Source organism: Neomonachus schauinslandi, chromosome 4 (genome assembly GCF_002201575.2).
Source record: "Neomonachus schauinslandi chromosome 4, ASM220157v2, whole genome shotgun sequence".
Lineage (NCBI taxonomy): Eukaryota > Metazoa > Chordata > Mammalia > Carnivora > Phocidae > Neomonachus > Neomonachus schauinslandi.
The window spans coordinates 92,311,119-92,330,606 of NC_058406.1; the positions used below are offsets into that span (position 1 = coordinate 92,311,119).

Genomic DNA, 19,488 nt, shown 5'->3' on the forward strand with positions numbered 1-19,488 from the left:
AATCCACCACAGGTCCAAGTGACCCTCCAGAGAAACTGTCCTCCATATGATGACACAGTGATCCAGCTTCAGAGCCTGCAACCTTACCTTCACACCACGAAATCTTCATGATCGCCCTGCAGGAGAAGGGGTCAGAAGAGGTCTTACTTCAGTGATTAAATGCTTCAACTCAAAGGGAATACATCACTTTCATTCATAGTCTGTTGGCCACAACGAGTCACATGGCACCACCCAAACACAGGTGAGGCTCTGGGCCAGAGGAGAGGAGAACTGGTTGTGAGCCAGAACTAGGACTGTCTACCACACAAATCTGGATCTCTTTCATGAGCCCCAGGCCTGTGTGCCCAGTTACCCTCGCCACATCTCTGCCTGAATGTTCCATGAGCACCCTGAAGTCAATGTGTCGAAGAATAAACACATTATTTGTCCAATCCTATACCCCTTTCTTCTATATCTGCACTATTAGTCAGTGACACAATGCAGAAATCTGGGAGCTACCCTGAGCTCCTCTCTCCCATACCTTCCTCTTACAAGTAAGTAATAAATGACTAGATTCATCACCTCTCTGTCCCATCTCTGCTTCCCCATGGCTATTGCCTCTGGTCAGAGCTCTGCAATGGTAAAGGACTTGCCACCCGCTGCCCGGCCCCTCCCCAGCCCTCCTATGTTCTGTTGCCTAAACCCAATGTGACCATGTTTCTCCTCTTCAGCCATCTCTCCATTCCCTCTTAGGTAAGATTTGTTTAGGGCCCTCCATTACCTGGTCTTGTCCTTCCTCTCCAGCCTTTCCTCTTCCATTCCCCATCCCCACCTGACCCTCATTCCCCGCTGCAGCAGCCATGGCAAAATACTTGCATTTCCTGGACTGTAACCAACATGACAAAGCATGCCTTTGCTCATGCAGTCCCTCTGCCTGGCATACACTTCCTTCCCCTGCCTGCCTAGAAAATGTGATTCATCTTTCAAGACACAACTCATACATCATCTCCTCTATGATGCTTCTTGTGACACTCAGTCTCCCTCCTTATTGTGTAAGCTCAGCCTTTTCTCTGTTGAATCCCACTCCATCCAGTGCAGATGTGAGCATTGCATCTACAACATTTCATTATGCTGTTTACTCCAGAATTTGGCAGTGCATGTGGTTCATAGTAGGTGCTCAGTTATTGTTGGATTAATTAATTAATTGCCACTCTAAGTCTTGAGCTACTACTGTTTCCCTCTCTGGCTCTTCCTCCTTCAGCCCTTTGGTAACATCTTTGATCTTTTGCCCTTCTGCCCTTCTGCACTTCCTTGTTCCTGCTACCACTCTCCTAGATATCACTCAAATTCACTTATGTATTGGGCTTGAAAAAAAACAGAGAAGACACTAGAGAATCCCTTTTTGGAGAAATAACTAAAATCTAATCAAGTTGAAATAAAAAAGGCTACTAATGAGATACAATAAAAAATGGAAGTTCTAACTGCTAGGATAAATGAGGCATAAGAGAGAATTATAGAAGACAAAATGATGGAGAATAAAGAAGCTGAGAAAAAGAGATAACTACTGGAGCACAAGGGGACAATTTGAGAGATAAGTGATACCATAAAGCAAAACAGTATCAGAGTAATTGAGATCCCAGAAGAAGAGGAAAGAGAGAAAGGAGCAGAAGATACATCTGAGCAAATTATAGCTGAGAACTTCCGCAATCTGGGGAAGGAAACAGGCATTCAAGTCCAGGAGGCACAGAGAACTGCCCCCCCCCCAAAAAAAATAAAAAATAGGTCAATATCTCAACATGTAATAGTGAAGCTTGCAAATTTCAGAGACAGAAAAATCCTGAAAGCAGCTCAGGACAGGAGGTCTATAACCTACAAGGATAGACACATTAGACTGGCAGCAGGCCAGAAAGGACAGGCATGATATATTCAGGGTGCTAAATGAGAAAAATTTGCAGCCAAGAATACTATATCCAGCAAGGCTGTCATTCAAAATAGAAGGAGAGATGAAAAGCTTCCAGGAAAAAGAGAAACTAAAAGAAATTGTGATCACTAAACCAGCCCTGCAAGAAATATTAAAGGGGCGATCCTTTAAGCAAAGAGAAAGCCCAAAAGTAACATCAACCAGAAAGGAACAGAGACAATACAGAGAAACAGTGACTGTACAGGTAATACAATGGCACTAAATTCATATCTTTCAGTAGTTACTCTGAATGTAAATGGGCTAAATGTCCCAGTCAAAAGACACAGGGTATCAGAATGGGTAAAAAAGCAAGACCCATCGGTATGCTGTCTGCAAGAAACTCATTTTAGACCCAAAGACACCTCCAGATTGAAAGTGAGAGGGTGGAAAACCATTTGTCATACTAACGGACATTAAAAGAAAGCTGGGGTAGCAATCCTTCTATCAGACAAATTAGATTTTAAACCAAAAACTGTAATAAAAGATGAGGTAGGATTCTATATCATAACTAAAGGGTCTATCCAACAAGAGATCTAACAATTGTAAATATTTATACCCCTAACATGGGGTATAAATGCCCCCACTCGTATAAAAGCCAGTTATATAAACCAATTAATAACAAAATTAAAGAAACACATTGATAATAATACAATAATAGTAGGGGACTTTAACACCCCACTCATGTAATGGACAGATCATCTAAGCAAAAGATCAACAAGGAAACAAGGGCTTTGAATGACACATTGGACCAGATGGACTTCACAGATACATTCAGAGCATTCCATCCTAAAGCAACAGAATACACATCCTTCTCGAGTGCACATGGAACATTCTCCAGAATAGATCACATACCGGGTCACGAATCAGGTCTCAACTGATACCAAAATATTGGGATTATTCACTGCATATTTTCAGACCACAATGCTTTGAAACTTGAACTCATCACAAGAGGAAATTTGGAAAGAACTCAAACACATGAAGGTTAAAAAGCATCCTACTATAAAGAATGAATGGGTCGGGGCACCTGGGTGGCTCAGTTGGTTAAGCGACTGCCTTCGGCTCAGGTCATGATCCTGGAGTCCCTGGATCAAGTCCTGCATCGGGCTCTCTGCTCAGCAGGGAGTCTGCTTCTCCCTCTGACCCTCCCCCTCTCATGCTCTCTCTCATTCTCTCTCTCTCAAATAAATAAATAAAATCTTAAAAAAAAAAGAATGAATGGGTCAATCAGGAAATTAAAGAAGAATTAAAAAAATTCATGGAAACAAGTGAAAATGAAAACACAACTGTTCAAAACCTGTGGGATGCAGCAAAGGCAGTCCTAAGAGGGAAGTATTAGCAATACAAGCCTTTCTCAAGAAACAAGAAAGGTCTGGAGCTGGAGAAAGAACAGCAAGTAAAGCCTAAACCAAGCAGGAGAAGAGAATTAATAAAGATTAGAGCAGAAATCAATGAAATAGAAACCAAAAGAACAGTAGAACAAATCAATGAAACTAGGAGCTGGTTCTTTGAAAGAATAAGATCGATAAACCACTGGTCACTTATCAAAAAGAAAAGAGAAAGGACCCAAATAAATAAAATCATGAATGAAAGAAGAAAGATCACAACCAATACCAAAGAAATACAAACAATTATATTATAAGTAACTATATGCCAACAAATTAGGCAATCTGGAAGAAATGGATGCATTCCTACAGACGTATAAACTACCAAAACTGAAACAGGAAGAAATAGAAAACCTGATAAGAAGAAGAAATAGAAGAAATAGAAAACCCATAACCAGCAAGGAAATTGAAGCTGTAATAAAGAAAATCTCCCAACAAACAAAGAGTCCAGGGCCAGATGGCCCCCCAGGGGAATTCTACCAAACATTTAAAGAAGAATTAACACCTATTCTACTGAAGCTGTTTCAAAAAATAGAAATGGAAGGAAAACTTCCAAACTCGTTCTATGAGGCCAGCATTACCTTGGTCCCAAAACTAAAGACCCCACCAAAAAAGAGAATTATAAACCAATATCGCTTATGAACAGGGATGCCAAAATTCTCACCAAGATACTAGCCAAGAGGATCTGACAGTACCTTAAAAGGATTATTCACCACGACCAAGTGGGATTTATTCCTGGGCTGCAAGGGTGGTTCAACATTCACAAATCAATCAATGTGCTTGATCACATTAATAAAAGAAAAGACAACATGATACATAACATTAATAGAAGAGACAAGAACCATATGATTCTCTTAATTGACGCAGAGAAAGCATTTGACAAAATACTACATCCTTTCTTGATGAAAATTCTCCACAGCATAGGGATAGAGGAACATACCTCAATATCATAAAAGCCATCTATGAAAAGCCCACGGCGAATATCATTCTCAATGGGGAAAAACTGAGAGCTTTCCCCCTAAGGTCAGGAACACAACAGGGATGTCCTCTCTCACCACTGTTATTCAACATAGTACTAGAAGTCCTAGCCTCAGCAATCAGACAACAAAAAGAAATCAAATCAGCATCCAAATCAGCAAAGAAGAAGTCACACTCTCACTCTTCACAGATGACATGATACTCTATGTGGAAAACCCAAAAGACTCCACCACAAAATTGCAAGAACTCATATAGGAATTCAGCAAAATGGCAGGATATAAAATCAATGCACAGAAATCAGTTGCATTTCTATACACAAACAATGAGACAGAAGAAAGAGAAATTAAGGAGTTGATCCCATTTACAATTGCACCCCAAACTGTAAGATACCTAGGAATAAACCTAACCGAAGAGGCAAAGGGTCTTTACTCAGAAAACTATAGAACACTCGTGAAAGAAATTGAGGAAGACACAAAGAAATGGAAAAACGTTCCATACTCATGGATAGGAAGAACAAATATTGTTAAAATGTCTACACTACCTAGAGCAATCTACACATTCAATGCAATCCCTATCAAAATACCATCAACTATTTTCACAGAACTGGAACAAATAATCCTAAAATTTGTATGGAACCAGAAAAGACCCTGAATAGCCAAAGGAATGTTGAAAAAGAAAAGCAAAACTGGTGGCATCACAATTCCAGACTTCAAGCTCTATTACAAAGCTATAATCATCAAGACAGTATGGTACTGGCACAAAAACAGACACACAGATCAATGGAACAGAATAAAGAACCCAGAAATGGACCCTCAACTCTATGGTCAACTAGTCTTCGACAAAGCAGGAAAGAATGTCCAATGGAAAAAAGACAGTCTCTTCAACAATTGGTGTTGGGAAAATGGGACAGCCACATGCAGAAGAATGAAACTGGACCATTTCCTTACATCGTACACAAAAATAGACTCAAAATGGATGAAAGACCTAAATGTAAGACAGGCATCCATCAAAATCCTAAAGGAGAACACAGGCAGCAACCTCTTCGACCTCAGTCGCAGCAACTTCTTGCTAGACACATTGCCAAAGGCAAGGGAAACAAAGGCAAAAATAACTATTGGGACTTCATCAAGATAAAAAGCTTTTGCACAGCAAAGGAAACAGTCAACAAAACCAAAAGACAACTGACAGAATGGGAGAAGATATTTGCAAATGACAGATAAAGGGCTAGTATCCAAAATCTATAAAGAACTTATCAAACTCAACACCCAAAGAACAAATAATCCAATCAAGAAATGGGCAGAAGACATGAACAGACATTTCTCCAAGGAAGACATCCAAATGGCCAACAGACACATGAAAAATGCTCAACATCACTCAGCATCAGGGAAATACAAATCAAAACCTCAATGAGATACCATCTCACACCAGAATGGCTAAAATTAACAAGTGAGGAAACGGCAGACGTTGTTGAGGATGCGGAGAAAGGGGAACCCTCTTATACTGTTGGTAGGAATGCAATCTGGTGCAGCAACTCTGGAAAACAGTATGGAGGTTCCTCAAGAAGTTAAAAATAGAGGTACCCTACGACCCAGTAATTGCACTACTAGGGATTTACCCCAAAGATACAAATGTCGTGGTCTGAAGGGGCATCTGCATCCCAGTGTTTATAGCAGCAATGTCCACAATAGCCAAACTATGGAAAGAGCCCAAATGTCCATCGACAGATGAATGGATAAAGAAGATGTGGTATATATATATATATATATATATATATATATATATATATATAACAATGGAATACTACTCAGCCATCAAAAAAAATGGAATCTTGCCATTTGCAATGATGTGGATGGAACTAGAGGGTATTACGCTAAGCAAAATAAGCCAATCAGAGAAAGACAATTATCATATGATCTCACTGATATGTGGAATTTAAGAAACAAAGTAGAGGATCATAGATAAAAAAATAAAACGAGACTAAATCAGAGAGGATACAACCATAAGAGACTCTTAATCATAGGAAAAAAACAGGTTGCTGGAGGGGAGGAGGGTGGAGGGATGGGGTAACTGGGTGATGGATAGTAAGGAGGACACGTGATGTAATGAGCACTGGGTATTAAATAAGACTGATGAATCACTGAACTCTACCTCTGAAACTAATAATACACTATATGTTAATTAACTGAATTTAATAAAAAAATTTAAATTTAAAAAGAGTGCTCCACTCTTTTTTTTTTTAAAGATTTTAATTATTTGAGAGAAAGAATGAGAGAGAGAGAGCATGAGAGAGGGGAGGGGCAGAGGGAGAAGCAGACTCCCTGCTGAGCAGGAAGCCCGACACAGGACTCGATCCTGGGACTCCAGGATCATGACCTGAGCCAAAGGCAGTCGCTTAACCAGCTGAGCCACCCAGGCGCCCCAAAAATGCTCCACTCTTGAACCACACTGATCTTCGGGAAAAACATCCCCTAAATCACAGCAACCAGTCCCAGGCCTGGGGCACTCCCTATGTGGTTCCTTTCTGCCCCCTCCATCCAAACCCCATCCATGCCCCAGACCCCCAGCTCCGGGTCCACCTGCATGCAGCCTTGCCCAATTTCACCAGCTCTGCCGGCTCTGCCAGTTCTTCCTTTTCCCTTGTCTGTGAGTTGCTATGCCCTCTGCCTGAAACTGTCTTCTGGGGCTCCCTGCCTGACCAGCTCTTTCCCATCCTCTGGTTCTCAGTGTCTGCTCCTTGGACAGACCATCCCCACTCATCCATTTCATCTAAAGACCTTCTGCCATCATTTAATCTAGTCTAGCATGGCACTCTGCTTGTGTCCTTCATGGCCATTAACACAGTCTGTAATGTCTGCTGTTTTCGTGTTTATGATTTCTCTTCTCAATTAGACAATAGGCCCCATGAGAAAATTTTCTGGCTTGTTCTCTGAAATATCCACAGCACCTAGTTCACAGTTTATTTAGCAAGTATATGTATTGTTTTAAGTATCTTTTTTCAAATTATAGACTGTTTCTTGTTTTCAAATACTACACCAAAAAGAAAAAAATAGCACGCATTTCTTGATTAAGAGATCCAGAGATAGTGATTCTAAATTAAAGGTGTTTTTTTCTCTATTTCAATAGTTTCTTTGAGCTACTGAGAGGATAATCTGATAAGGATTATCCAGTCTGTTCCTTTGATAACTTTGGCCTCATAAGCATAAGAATTCTTGCTTTATTTTCCATAAACTCCATAAATTGAGGACATTCTTTTGTAAAAAGAATAATAATTTCAGGGATTATTTTCTTTTGTCACACTTCTTGAATCCTTAAATTTCAGATTTCATTCTCAAGGTACTGTTTTCTTATAGGGCGTACCTATAAGAAACACAATAGAGTAACCAGGACCTCTATAGTGTTCTTAGAAATTACTGTGCTCCAAATTTCTTAAATATTTGTGAATACATGATAATGAATCTTTCACAAATTCTATTTTGGTTAATATTTCTAAATCCATATGTTTATTTTTCTAAATTCATCCTCCTTTATTTTTCACTACTTCTCTTAAGATGCAGAATACTTTATTAACATTATTTTATGGATAAATATTTATAAAGAAATGACTCGCCTTCCCTCTGAAGGGATCTCTATAACTTTTTTTTTTTAAGATTTTATGTATTTATTTTGAGAGAGAGAGAGAGCCTGAGCGTGATCGGGGAGGAGGGTCAGAGGGAGAGGGAGAGAGAATCTCCAGCAGACTCCTCGCTGAGCGCAGAGCCCCATACAGGCTCAATCTCATGACTTGAGTCAAAACCAAGAGTTGGACGCTTAACTGAGTCATTCAGGCACCCGCAGGGATCTATATAACTCCCAACACACTTCATGTCTGCCCAGCTAGTACCTCATGCTTGACACTGCTCGTTGTCCCTCCTTATCAGCCTCATCTTTCCGGCTAGAACAAGTGAGATTTGAAGATGCTTGATGACAATGATGAAGACATATTGCTGGGAACTCCACCTTATCTCGCATGGTGGTTAAATACTTAATAAATACTTAATTAGAAATAAACTTGTCTTAACCCCCTATGTTCTAGTGTTCATGTGTCAAAAGATACAAAAGAAGCTGTTCATGGGATTAAAAAATATATGCTGTTATAAAAAATAATTTATATATATATATATATAAAAAATGTTGGCCTCAAAGAGGAAGTCTGACCTCAAGTTTGAAACACACAGCTTGATGGGGTAGTAGCAGTAAACCACTATTTCGTCATCTCTGAAAAGTAGGCGTAGTCACAGAGCAAGTGAAAAGTTCAGTCCTAGACAAGTGGTGTCTTATGACCGGACTTTGTCTTAGAAGGTAAATGCATTTACCCCATGCTTTTAATCTAGATGAAATAATCATTCACCCAAAGAAAATGTCATCTAATTTTTAGTGGTTTCTATCATTTTTTTTTTTCTGTTTAACTTTATTTGGTGGGGGAAGGGTTGTATTTGAGTGGCTGCACGTAGCTGTTGGATTTTACGGCAATCGGTAAGAGTCTCCCAGGACCGGACAAAACGTGAGAAAGTATATATAGTGCTGTTTCTATCTTGATTTATGCTCTGTCAAATGTTTGGGGTGTTGTTTTCAAACGGAAATGTGTTTCCTGCTTTTCTTGGCCTGGATCTGTAAGAATTTATTTCCCTGCTGCAATGTGCGATGGTTTTGTCTTTCAGAATGGGGTGGCCCCAAAATTTTTGAAGGTGTTTCTAGTAGCATTTTTCTGTGGGATGGTTGTAAATTCAGAGCCACTGATGTGAAGGTTAAGATTTTACAGAAGCCTACGATCATCTCATCTCCCACGTCCCCAGTGGCGAAGTCCAATATAAATTCATGGGATAAGACCATGCTCTTTTTAGGGCAAACTTATATTTCGATATTTAAAAAATACTCTATATTTTATGGTGCTCTGCAAAGAGCACTGTTGACTTTTAAATTAGAAAAGGAGCAAAAATGCTAGAAAAATTGTTACCACTGATGATTCTGCTGCAGATGGTGGGCTTCCTGGTCTCATGTCTCAGAATTCTCACCAGATTTCCCTGTCAGCACTTTATCCTAGATTATGTTATTTGGTCAATTCTAAAGACTTATTATTGTTGCTATTGTAAGTGGCACATGGCGATGAGGTATCCTTCTCCTGACCCTCCCCATGTCCAAGGACTGGAAATTGATTCACTTTTGAAAGCTGAATAAATAAACACAAATAATAGATGGCATTTATTGTCTAAATAAATTACCTTAAAATACAGCAGGTATAAGCAGAGCCAAAAATTCTTATCATGGGTGTGCCTAAATATGAAGCAAAACTGTGTTTTCCTAACATGGTTTTATTCTTTAAATAAAAGTGGAGACCATTTTTATCAACAACAAAACTGGTTAAGCAAGCTACCGTTCATGGCTATAACAGAAATACTTTTCACCACTAAAAATGCTTATAGAAAGTTTTGAGTGGCATGGGAGAGATGTTTATGATTTAAAAAAAACTTAGTAAAAACAACAAAAAAGGAGATATGAAGTCTCAACTAGCTTTTAGGAAATTCATGGAAGTATAACTAAAAAGAAATACACTAAAATATTAATAATCGTTAGTAGGATTTTGGTGATTTTACTCTGCTGCTTTTAGGTACCTTATACTTTTTAGTACAAATAAATAAAAGGGAAAATACAGAAAACTTAACATAAGAAGTAGAACCATAGCCTAGATAAGGACACTGACATACTTGAAAAGACAAGTATGTGAACAGAATAAAAGTTCTGATACAGCCTAGAGGAAGGACCTTCACGAGAAAGTGGGTCAAAGGTTACCCAGCACTGCCAGGGAGGAGTGAGGCAAATACTTTAGATCTCTATGATGTTCAATATTAAAATCATCCATTCATCTTCTCCCATTCTTAGTTCAATTCAATGGCAAGCAAAACTGTGGTTTTAACTGGCTTTCTCACGTGTTCTGATAGAACACGCTGGTGACATCAACATGTTCCTTATGTCATTTCAGTTTATACATCAGTCTCCTGTGAGTTAGTTGGTGTGAGTCAGTTCTGGACCAATCAGTCAATTCTTGGTGCCCTGCTAAGATCAGATTTGTGGACCTGCAAAGCTGAGGACTGGTTGCTGAGGTGTAGTAACCACACCATGTAAAGTCCGTGACCACTGTCCTCACTAGAACACCCACCATGACTAGCCTCTCTCTCATCGATACTGCTCTGGTATTAAAATTACAGTCTCAGAGTTTGCCCCTCTGCTACCTTTCCTTTCTAGGCTTTCAAAGAGGAACATTTTTTATTCTCGGGAAGACAGCATGGGAGGATGGCGTTCCAAACCTGAACCCAACAATGGTAAGTCCAGGACAGAAACCATTACCTGCCTCATTACTGAGTTAACACGGCCTGGATTAACCAGTAACTGTACTAAAGAGCTGCATGGGACAACATTTCTGAAGTTAGAAGAATCAAATTTTATCTGATGCCAGGAAGAGTAACAAGGGGAACCAGGGAGAACAATCTATCCTCCCAAGTTGAGTAAAAGGTGTCTGTGTGCTCAGTACGACACCAGCTGGGTAGCTTAGGACAATGCATTCACTTCCCTTACTGGCCCCCCTGTTTATGGCACCAGCCTTGGGAGAGCTCACTATGGCTGCCTTTGGCTAGTCACTGTTAGAAGCCGCCCTGCAAACAAAGGAACAAACTAAAAAAGGCAGCAGTTTCCAAGGTCAAGTTCCCCAAAACTTTGGGAAATGCTAGTTTTGGGTTTTGCTTTTGGTTCTCCATTCCCTGGCCTTGACATTGTCTGCTTCTGTCCAAGGAAGCTCATCTCCCCGGGGTCCATTAAATCTTGGAGGGAGGGCGCCTGGGTGGCTCAGTTGGTTAAGCGACTGCCTTCGGCTCAGGTCATGATCCTGGAGTCCCTGGATCGAGTCCCACATCGGGCTCCCTGCTCGGCGGGGAGTCTGCTTCTCCCTCTGACCCTCCTTCCTCTCATGCTCTCTGTCTCTCATTCTCTCTCTCTCAAATAAATAAATAAAATCTTTAAAAAAAAAAAAAGATAAATCTTGGAGGGAGAGACAGGAGATGTGTTTGTTTGTCAAAGGGGCACATGGAGCGGCAGAAACACAAGGCTCCTCTTCCACGTGGGTAGCTGATTGTTTTCTCAGTTCTAACTCTAGTTTTCAAGTTAAAGGATCCAGGATGCGAAACATCATTCTCTCCTTTTGCAGGGTGGGGCCCTCCATCGTTTACCTCCCCTGGCTCCTTGGACAGGGTGGGGCACCTGGGGACATCTGAGCTGGAAAGGCCCAGGAGCCATGGCAGAGACACTAAGCCCCTTTGTGCTCTCTCATCTCCTGCAGACAGACCAAGTGCCAGCACACCGGACCCAACAATTGCCTCTGCCCCCTGCTTCCTGGAACACACCAAGTAAGCCAGCACTCTCCCGCCTATTAATTCACCTTGTACCACATGGCAGTGGATTTTGTGCTGACAGCCTCGTCTGATGAGAGTTGGGAGGCAGGTCTGGGGAAAAGGGACAAGAAACAGTTGAAGAACTGAATCGGTTTTTTATATTTAGAGTGTGGGTCTTAACCCAGAGTGCCCCAGGGAGGGGAGATCCCTCGAGAGATTCATGAATCCCCTCAGCTCATTGAAAAACTGTGTGGATGGGCTCATGAAGATTTCTGAGGGGCACAGGAGCCCACAGTTTGCATTGAGGCCTCAAACAGTTCTGGAACCCCAAAGCAGAAAGTTGAAAAGCCGTGGATAAGAGTAAAAGTCACCGAACCAGCATGAAAGCCATTTCAGGGATTCACCGCGGGCGGGAACGGTGACTCTCTGGCCTTCGGCAGAGGCCTTCAGAAAGCCCAGAGGGTCATGTGCTCCCTTTCTTTGCCAAAACAGCATACAGTATTTGGTCTTAGCCTTTTTCGCGGGGGTCCTACTGACGCTGCTGCTGCTGGTCCTTATCTTCCTCATCAGAAAGTGCTACAGGAAATGTAAGTGGTCCCTGAGAGCTGGGACAGCTCTTCTGGCTCTGACACTGAGAACAGCTGGGGGGAGTAAAAGCCTGGTCCCTTACCTTGTCTGCAGACTGAGGACCTGAATCCCTTTGCTTCTCTCCCTGCCCCCCCGCCCCTCCACTTTTGCCACCTCCAACACCACCCCTGCACCCCAGCCTGCAGAGAGAGGCTTCCCATTCCTCCAGGCCCCACTGGTGAGACTTGTCCCTCTCTTTCCTGGCATCTGTGGCAGGTCACTCCAGTCCCCAGGCCCTGAATCCTCCCCTAGACCCTCACTCCAGCCGAGATCCTCTGGCCAAGGTAAGACGACCACACTGCTTCTGGGACACTGGGCATGTGCATCTTCTGACCTCTTTGTCCTCTGTGACCCCAGCCTCCGAGTGGCTTCTAAAGAGACACCTTCCTCCAAATTGAACTCACTTATTCCTCCTTCTTCCTCTGCAGCTTTCATCCCTGGAGGAAGCACTTACCTATGCGAGCGTAGCTTTCAAAATCTCAGAAGAAAAGAGTGATCCCCTGACCAAGAAACATTCTGCACCCTTGGACCCAGTTGTGTATGCTCCAATCAAAGTGACAGACTCTCCTTGCCTTTCCAATGGGGCTTGATGCCAGTCCCTCTTATTCTCGGCTCCATCTTTATATATCACTTTCCCTTAGGACAAATTCTGGACCACAGCGTGGCCAAACTAGAGTTGGAGCTGTTTGGGTGGGATCTGGAAATGTTAGCCAGCAATTGTGAAGACCGAGGGGGAGTCCTTCTCTTGGCCTGAGAAGAGACTGCCTGCCCTCCTGCTTGGACGGACAGCCTGCTAGCCCTTTGAGGGCTGAGACAGCCTCCCTGGTCCCCTTCCAAAGTGTGTGGTACAGAGCCCAGCACACAGAGTGTTCAGTCAGTGCCACTGACCAACTTGGGAGAAGTCAGCCAAATGGGCAAGTTAGCAAGATTTACAAATAAAAGCAACCCCTCTTGCAATGCTGGCTCCTCCCGCATCATTTACTTGTCTGGTCCTGTCACGCCCAGAGATCCAGAACTCCCCACAGCCAGAAGCCTAACAGAGGTGATGGTACTCCAGAACAAGCTCAGGATTGATCGGGGCCCAAGTTGCAAGCTTGGCACCAACTAGCTGCGGTCTTTTGGTAAGTGTAACTGCTTCCTCATGAAAACAGAACTAATAACATTTACCCCTTAGTGTGAGAATAAGTGAGATGTCATCTCCTGAGGTACTTTGTACATCCCAAGAGTTTTATACAAATGTAAGATCCCTCTTGTATAAAGCGCTATTCAAATGTAGAGTCCACCTCTTTGCTATAGCGTAAAAGATACGCAAAGCGATGTTATATGGGAGCTAAAAATTTAAATGTTAACCCCCTCCAAATCCTAATGGATGATCCCACAGACAGTCCCAGTAAAAATACCAATAAAATTTTCTTTTTTTTTTTTTTTAAGATTTTATTTATTTGAGAGAGAGAGAGAAAGCACTAGCAGGGGGAGGGGCAGAGGGAGAAGCAGACTGCCTGCTGAGCAGAGCCCAATGCAGGGCTCCATCCCAAGACCCCAAGATCATGACCTGAGCCAAAGGCAGACGCTTAAGAGACTGAGCCACCCAGGTGCCCCCCAATAAGATTATTTTTCCTTCAGTAAGGTTACTCTAAAGTCCCTGTGTAGACAATAAACCAGAAAGCAAATCCAGGAAAATGTATAAAAAGAAGCAAAATAATATAGGAAGGCTAGCCCTAACCACTAACTAAAAGTACTGTTTTATCAAGCATGACTCATTAAAATGTTTTCATGGTTCATGAGTAAACAAATGGGATAGAATAAGAAGACTAGATATAGATATACATGAGGAAATTGAGAGTATGAGGAAGATGGCATATCTAGTCATTTGGGGGAAATTGGTTTATCCATAAAAGGTGTTTCGACGGTAGGCAGCCATGTGGATGAAAATAAGATCAGATCCACATCTCCCTCCTTAAATCAAAATAAATTCTAGATGCATCAAAAATTTAACTGTAAAAAGTAAAAGCATTAGGAGAGTATATGGGAGAACTTTAAAAATAGAGTGGTCCCCACCTCGGATGTATGACCCAAAGCCAATAAGCCAGAAAAGGTTGATTAACTGGACTTACAAAATACCGTTCAAAATGCCAAGCCTGGAAAATATTTGCAAAGCATCTCAGAGCCAAAGGGCTAATTTTCTTTCTTTTTTTTTCTTTCTTTCTTTTTTTTTTTATTCTTATGTTAATCCCCATACATTACATCATTAGTTTTAGATGAAGTGTTCCATGATTCATTGTTTGTGCATAACACCCAGTGCTCCATGCAGAATGTGCCCTCCTCAATACCCACCACCAGGCTAACCCATCCTCCCACCGCCCTCCCCTCTAGAACCCTGTTTGTTTTTCAGAGTCCATCGTCTCTCATGGTTCGTCTACCCCTCCGATTTCCCCTGCTTCATTCTTCCCCTCCCGCTACCTTCTTCTTCTTTTTTTTTTTTTCTTAACATATATTGCATTATTTGTTTCAGAGGTACAGATCTGAGATTCAACAGTCTTGCACAATTCACAGCGCTTACCAGAGCACATACCCTCCCCAGTGTCTATCACCCAGTCACCCCATCCCTCCCACCCCACCCCCCACTCCAGCAACCCTCAGTTTGTTTCCTGAGATTAAGAATTCCTCATATCAGTGAGATCATATGATACATGTCTTTCTCTGTTTGACTTATTTCACTCAACATAATACCCTCCAGTTCCATCCACGTCGTTGCAAATGGCAAGATCTCATTCCTTTTGATGGCTGCATAATATTCCATTGTGTATATATACCACATCTTCTTTATCCATTCATCTGTCGATGGACATCTTGGCTCTTTCCACAGTTTAGCTATTGTGGACATTGCTGCTATAAACATCGGGGTGCACGTACCCCTTCAGATCCCTACTTTTGTATCTTTGGGGTAAATACCCAGTAGTGCAATTGCTGGATCATATGGTAGCTCTATTTTCAACTTTTTGAGGAACCTCCATACTGTTTCCCAGAGTGGCTGCACCAACTTGCATTCCCACCAACAGTGTAGGAGGGTTCCCCTTTCTCCGCATCCCCGCCAACATCTGTCATTTCCTGACTTGTTCATTTTAGCCATTCTGACTGGTGTGAGGTGGTATCTCATTGAGGTTTTGATTTGGATTTCCCTGATGCCGAGCGATATTGAGCACTTTTTCATGTGTCTGTTGGCCATTTGGATGTCTTCTTTGGAAAAATGTCTGTTCATGTCTTCTGCCCATTTCTTGATTGGATTCTTTGTTCTTTGGGTGTTGAGTTTGATGAGTTCTTTATAGATTTTGGATACTAGCCCTTTATCTGATATGTCATTTGCAAATATCTTCTCCCATTCTGTCGGTTGTCTTTTGGTTTTGTTGACTGTTTCCTTTGCTTTGCAAAAGCTTTTTATCTTGATGAAGTCCCAATAGTTCATTTTTGCCCTTGCCTCCCTTGCCTTTGGCGATGTTTCTAGGAAGAAGTTGCTTCGGCTGAGGTCAAAGAGGTTGCTGCCTGTGTTCTCCTTTAGGATTTTGATGGACTCCTGTCTCACATTGAGGTCTTTCAACCATTTGGAGTCTATTTTTGTGTGTGGTGTAAGGAAATGGTCCAGTTTCATTCTTCTGCATGTGGCTATCCAATTTTCCCAACACCATTTGTTGAAGAGACTGTCTTTGTTCCATTGGACATTCTTTCCTGCTTTGTCAAAGATGAGTTGACCATAGAGTTGAGGGTCCATTTCTGGGCTCTCTATTCTGTTCCATTGATCTATGTGTCTGGTTTTGTGCCAGTACCATGCTGTCTTGATGATGACAGCTTTGTAATAGAGCTGGAAGTCCGGAATTGTGATGCCTCCGGCTTTGCTTTTCTTTTTCAACATTCCTCTGGCTATGCGGGGTCTTTTCTGGTTCCATACAAATTTTAGGATGATTTGTTCCATTTCTTTGAAAAAAGTGGATGGTATTTTGATGGGGATTGCATTGAATGTGTAGATTGCTCTAGGTAGCATTGACATCTTCACAATATTTGTTCTTCCAATCCATGAGCATGGAACGTTTTTCCATTTCTTTGTGTCTTCCTCAATTTCTTTCATGAGTATTTTATAGTTTTCTGAGTACAGATCCTTTGTCTCTTTGGTTAGATTTATTCCTAGGTATCTTATGGTTTTGGGTGCAATTGTAAATGGGATCGACTCCTTAACTTCTCTTTCTTCTGTCTTGTTGTTGGTGTATAGGAATGCCACTGACTTCTGTGCATTGATTTTATATCCTGCCACTTTACTGAATTCCTGTATGAGTTCTAGCAGTTTTGGGGTGGAGTCTTTTGGGTTTTCCACATAAAGTATCATATCATCTGCAAAGAGTGAGAGTTTGACTTCTTCCTTGCCAATTTGGATGCCTTTGATTTCTTTTTGTTGTCTGATTGCTGTGGCTAGGACTTCCAATACTAAAGGGCTAATTTTCTTAATATACTCAGAGCTCCTATAAGTCAGTAGGGAAAAAAATCAGCAACTCAGTAGAAAAAAAAAAAAAAGGCACAAAGGATGAGTCTGGGTTAGTCACAGAAAAGGAAATATAAGTGGCTTTTCAAAATATGAGGAGATACTCAAGTTTACTCATAATAAGAGAAATAGTAATCAAGACTCCAATTAGATGTTTTCCATCAATGAGATTAGCAAATTTCAGAAAGTTTGCTAACAAACCACTTGGGCAGGACCGCGGGGAACCAAGACGCACATACAACTGCAAGGCAGGCAATTTGGCAAAAGCTAACCATGTTTTAAATCCTATAGCTACAAATACATCCTGTGGAAAATCACCTGTGTAGTTTAAATTGTAGCATTCACCAAACTGCCTAAAACTTAGTGAGGCTCATCATAGTCCAAGTATACTCCAAGTGCTTGGCATGTGTTCATGGAAGGCTCACAAAACACTAGCCGGTTACAATTATTATTATTCCCATTTTAGAAGAGAAAGGGAGACACAGAGGGGCTGAGTAACATGCCCGAGTTCTCACTGTTAGTAAGTAGGGGTGCTGGGGCTCGGCTCCAGAGTTTGCCCGTTTTTCCACTATGTTCAACTCTGAAACAGTGAAAGAGTGAGAAAGCCCTCAGTGTCTATCCAGAGGGGACTAGCTAATGGAGTCTATGTTCTAGGAAGAAAAGAATCTCTAAGTTATGTTAAACGTAAGGTGCAAGCTGCTGAACAGAATTCTGACTGCTCTGCTCATGTCCAGGAGAGAATGTGTGTGTGCATGCGTGTGCATGTCCACCGGTATTTGTACATATTTAGTCTCTGAAAGGAAACACCGTCATCTGCTCTCAGTGAGTGCCCCTGGGCAGGGGATCTTGATAACCGAGGGACTGAGGGGCAGGGAGGAGAGGAGGTATTTTCCCTTAAAAGCCGTTTTGTAACTTTTGAAGTTCTTCACTTCCCATGTTGAGGATCTTCAGGGGACCTGATACCTGGTGCTCCCATCCCCACCTGAATTCTGAACCGGCTGAGAAATAAGAGGACTCGGCAGATAGAGAACAAAGTACCATATTTATCACACAGCAGGCACTGGAGAACATAGCGTGTATGTGGCTGCAGGGAACAGGCAATCTCCTCCCCTCCCCACATCCGAACCCGTGGCTCAGCTGCACCCCGGGGCGGGGGGCGGGTTGCAAAAGAGATCATGTGTACTTTGAAAGCTGCACGCACAAGGTTAAAAAAGGAAGAAGGAGGGCAGAGCAGGTTCACCCAGAGTCTGACCCATGGACTCACATCAGACGGGTCACTCCTCCGAGGGGGCATCCCTGAGGAGTGTTACCTTCATGGGGCTTAGTCTATAGCGAAGGGAGCGGGAGTGGGAGAAAAGCAGCATCCACAAATCTCTTTTAACAAGTGTATCAGGTAGTATGTTTAAAAACTGAGGTAGGGAGGGGCTCCCGGGTGGCTCAGTTCGTTAAGCGACTGCCTTCGGCTCAGGTCATGATCCTGGAGTCCCTGGATCGAGTCCCGCATCGGGCTCCCTGGCTCGGCAGGGAGCCTGCTTCTCCCTTGACCCTCCCCCCTCTCATGTGCTCTCTCTCTCTCTCATTCTGTCTCAAATAAATAAATAAAATCTTAAAAAAAAAACCCAAAAAACTGAGGTAGGGAAATTCAAGTTCAAAGAGATCAAATAATGTAGCCACTGTCTCCCAGCGAGTAGGGGGCAGAGCAACACTTCCATCCAGTCCTCTGACTTCCAATCCCCTGCATCTCACCTGCACACCAAGCTGCCCCACCCAGAGCAGGCCGAGTGGGCAGAGAACTTGCAAAGGAAAGTCAGGGGACCTGATTGAGAGAGCTCCTGACCTCTGGATTTTGAGCAGACGGTGGAAGAGTGGGCCCAGTGTGGGAGCGAACGGGCCAAGGAGAAACACGGTTTGGGGACGTGGTCTCGTGAAGAGGCCACAGCACAGCAGAGTGGCCGCGCTGGGAGTGCAGCAGAGCTCTTCTGTCGTTGGCTGGGGGAAGTGCCTCAGGGAGGCCGCTCTAGATTTCACCGGTTCCCAGATTCTGGGCCTACAGCACACAACACTACCGACCTTGAAGTTAGAAGCCACGTCAGCTTTCCAGTTGAGAGCTAGTGCTTGCTCAAGGGCTCCGAGAGGAGTAAGCATCATCCTAGGGCCACCCTCTTGGACATGAAATACCACACTAACTGCCCTTCCCTCTGTTTCCTTGAAGCTTTCTATTTTTAACAAGAGGCCTACACTTACAGAGTTTTGGGTTTTGTCTCCCTACCATGAAAACTGGTGTGCCCGTAGTCTTGCTGGAGGGTGAAATGAGTAATTAAATAATTGACCGTAGATTTAGAAGGTCTTCGCCAGGGAAGGGAAGAAGAAAAGGCTCTAGAACCCTGGTTTGTGGAATCAGAACAAACCTGTAGGATTCTCAGGGGAAATGGTTCTCCAGATACATAAGTATAAACCCTGCATGACAACTATAGGTGTCTTCATGTATCATGGAAGATTGACGCCTGCTCTCTTGCCTTGGACAGGAGCATGGCCTAAGGGAGCCCAGACCGGTTTTGCTGTTTGTAGAACCAGTGGGTTTGTCCTTCAATACGTGGCCACGGAGGAGGGACTGGA

The 19,488-nt window shown here is 42.6% G+C and overlaps 1 protein-coding gene across 1 annotated transcript; it reads left to right on the plus strand.

Moving 5' to 3' along the window:
• Window positions 1–8,582: 8,582 nt before the first annotated feature.
• Window positions 8,583–13,287, plus strand: C4H1orf162 (chromosome 4 C1orf162 homolog). Its single transcript, XM_021690228.1, has 6 exons — window positions 8,583–8,637; window positions 10,579–10,655; window positions 11,666–11,732; window positions 12,210–12,304; window positions 12,561–12,628; window positions 12,773–13,287. The coding sequence occupies exons 1-6, from the start codon at window positions 8,615–8,617 to the stop codon at window positions 12,932–12,934; spliced, it is 492 nt and encodes a 163-aa protein (XP_021545903.1). The 5' UTR covers window positions 8,583–8,614; the 3' UTR covers window positions 12,935–13,287.
• Window positions 13,288–19,488: the final 6,201 nt, after the last annotated feature.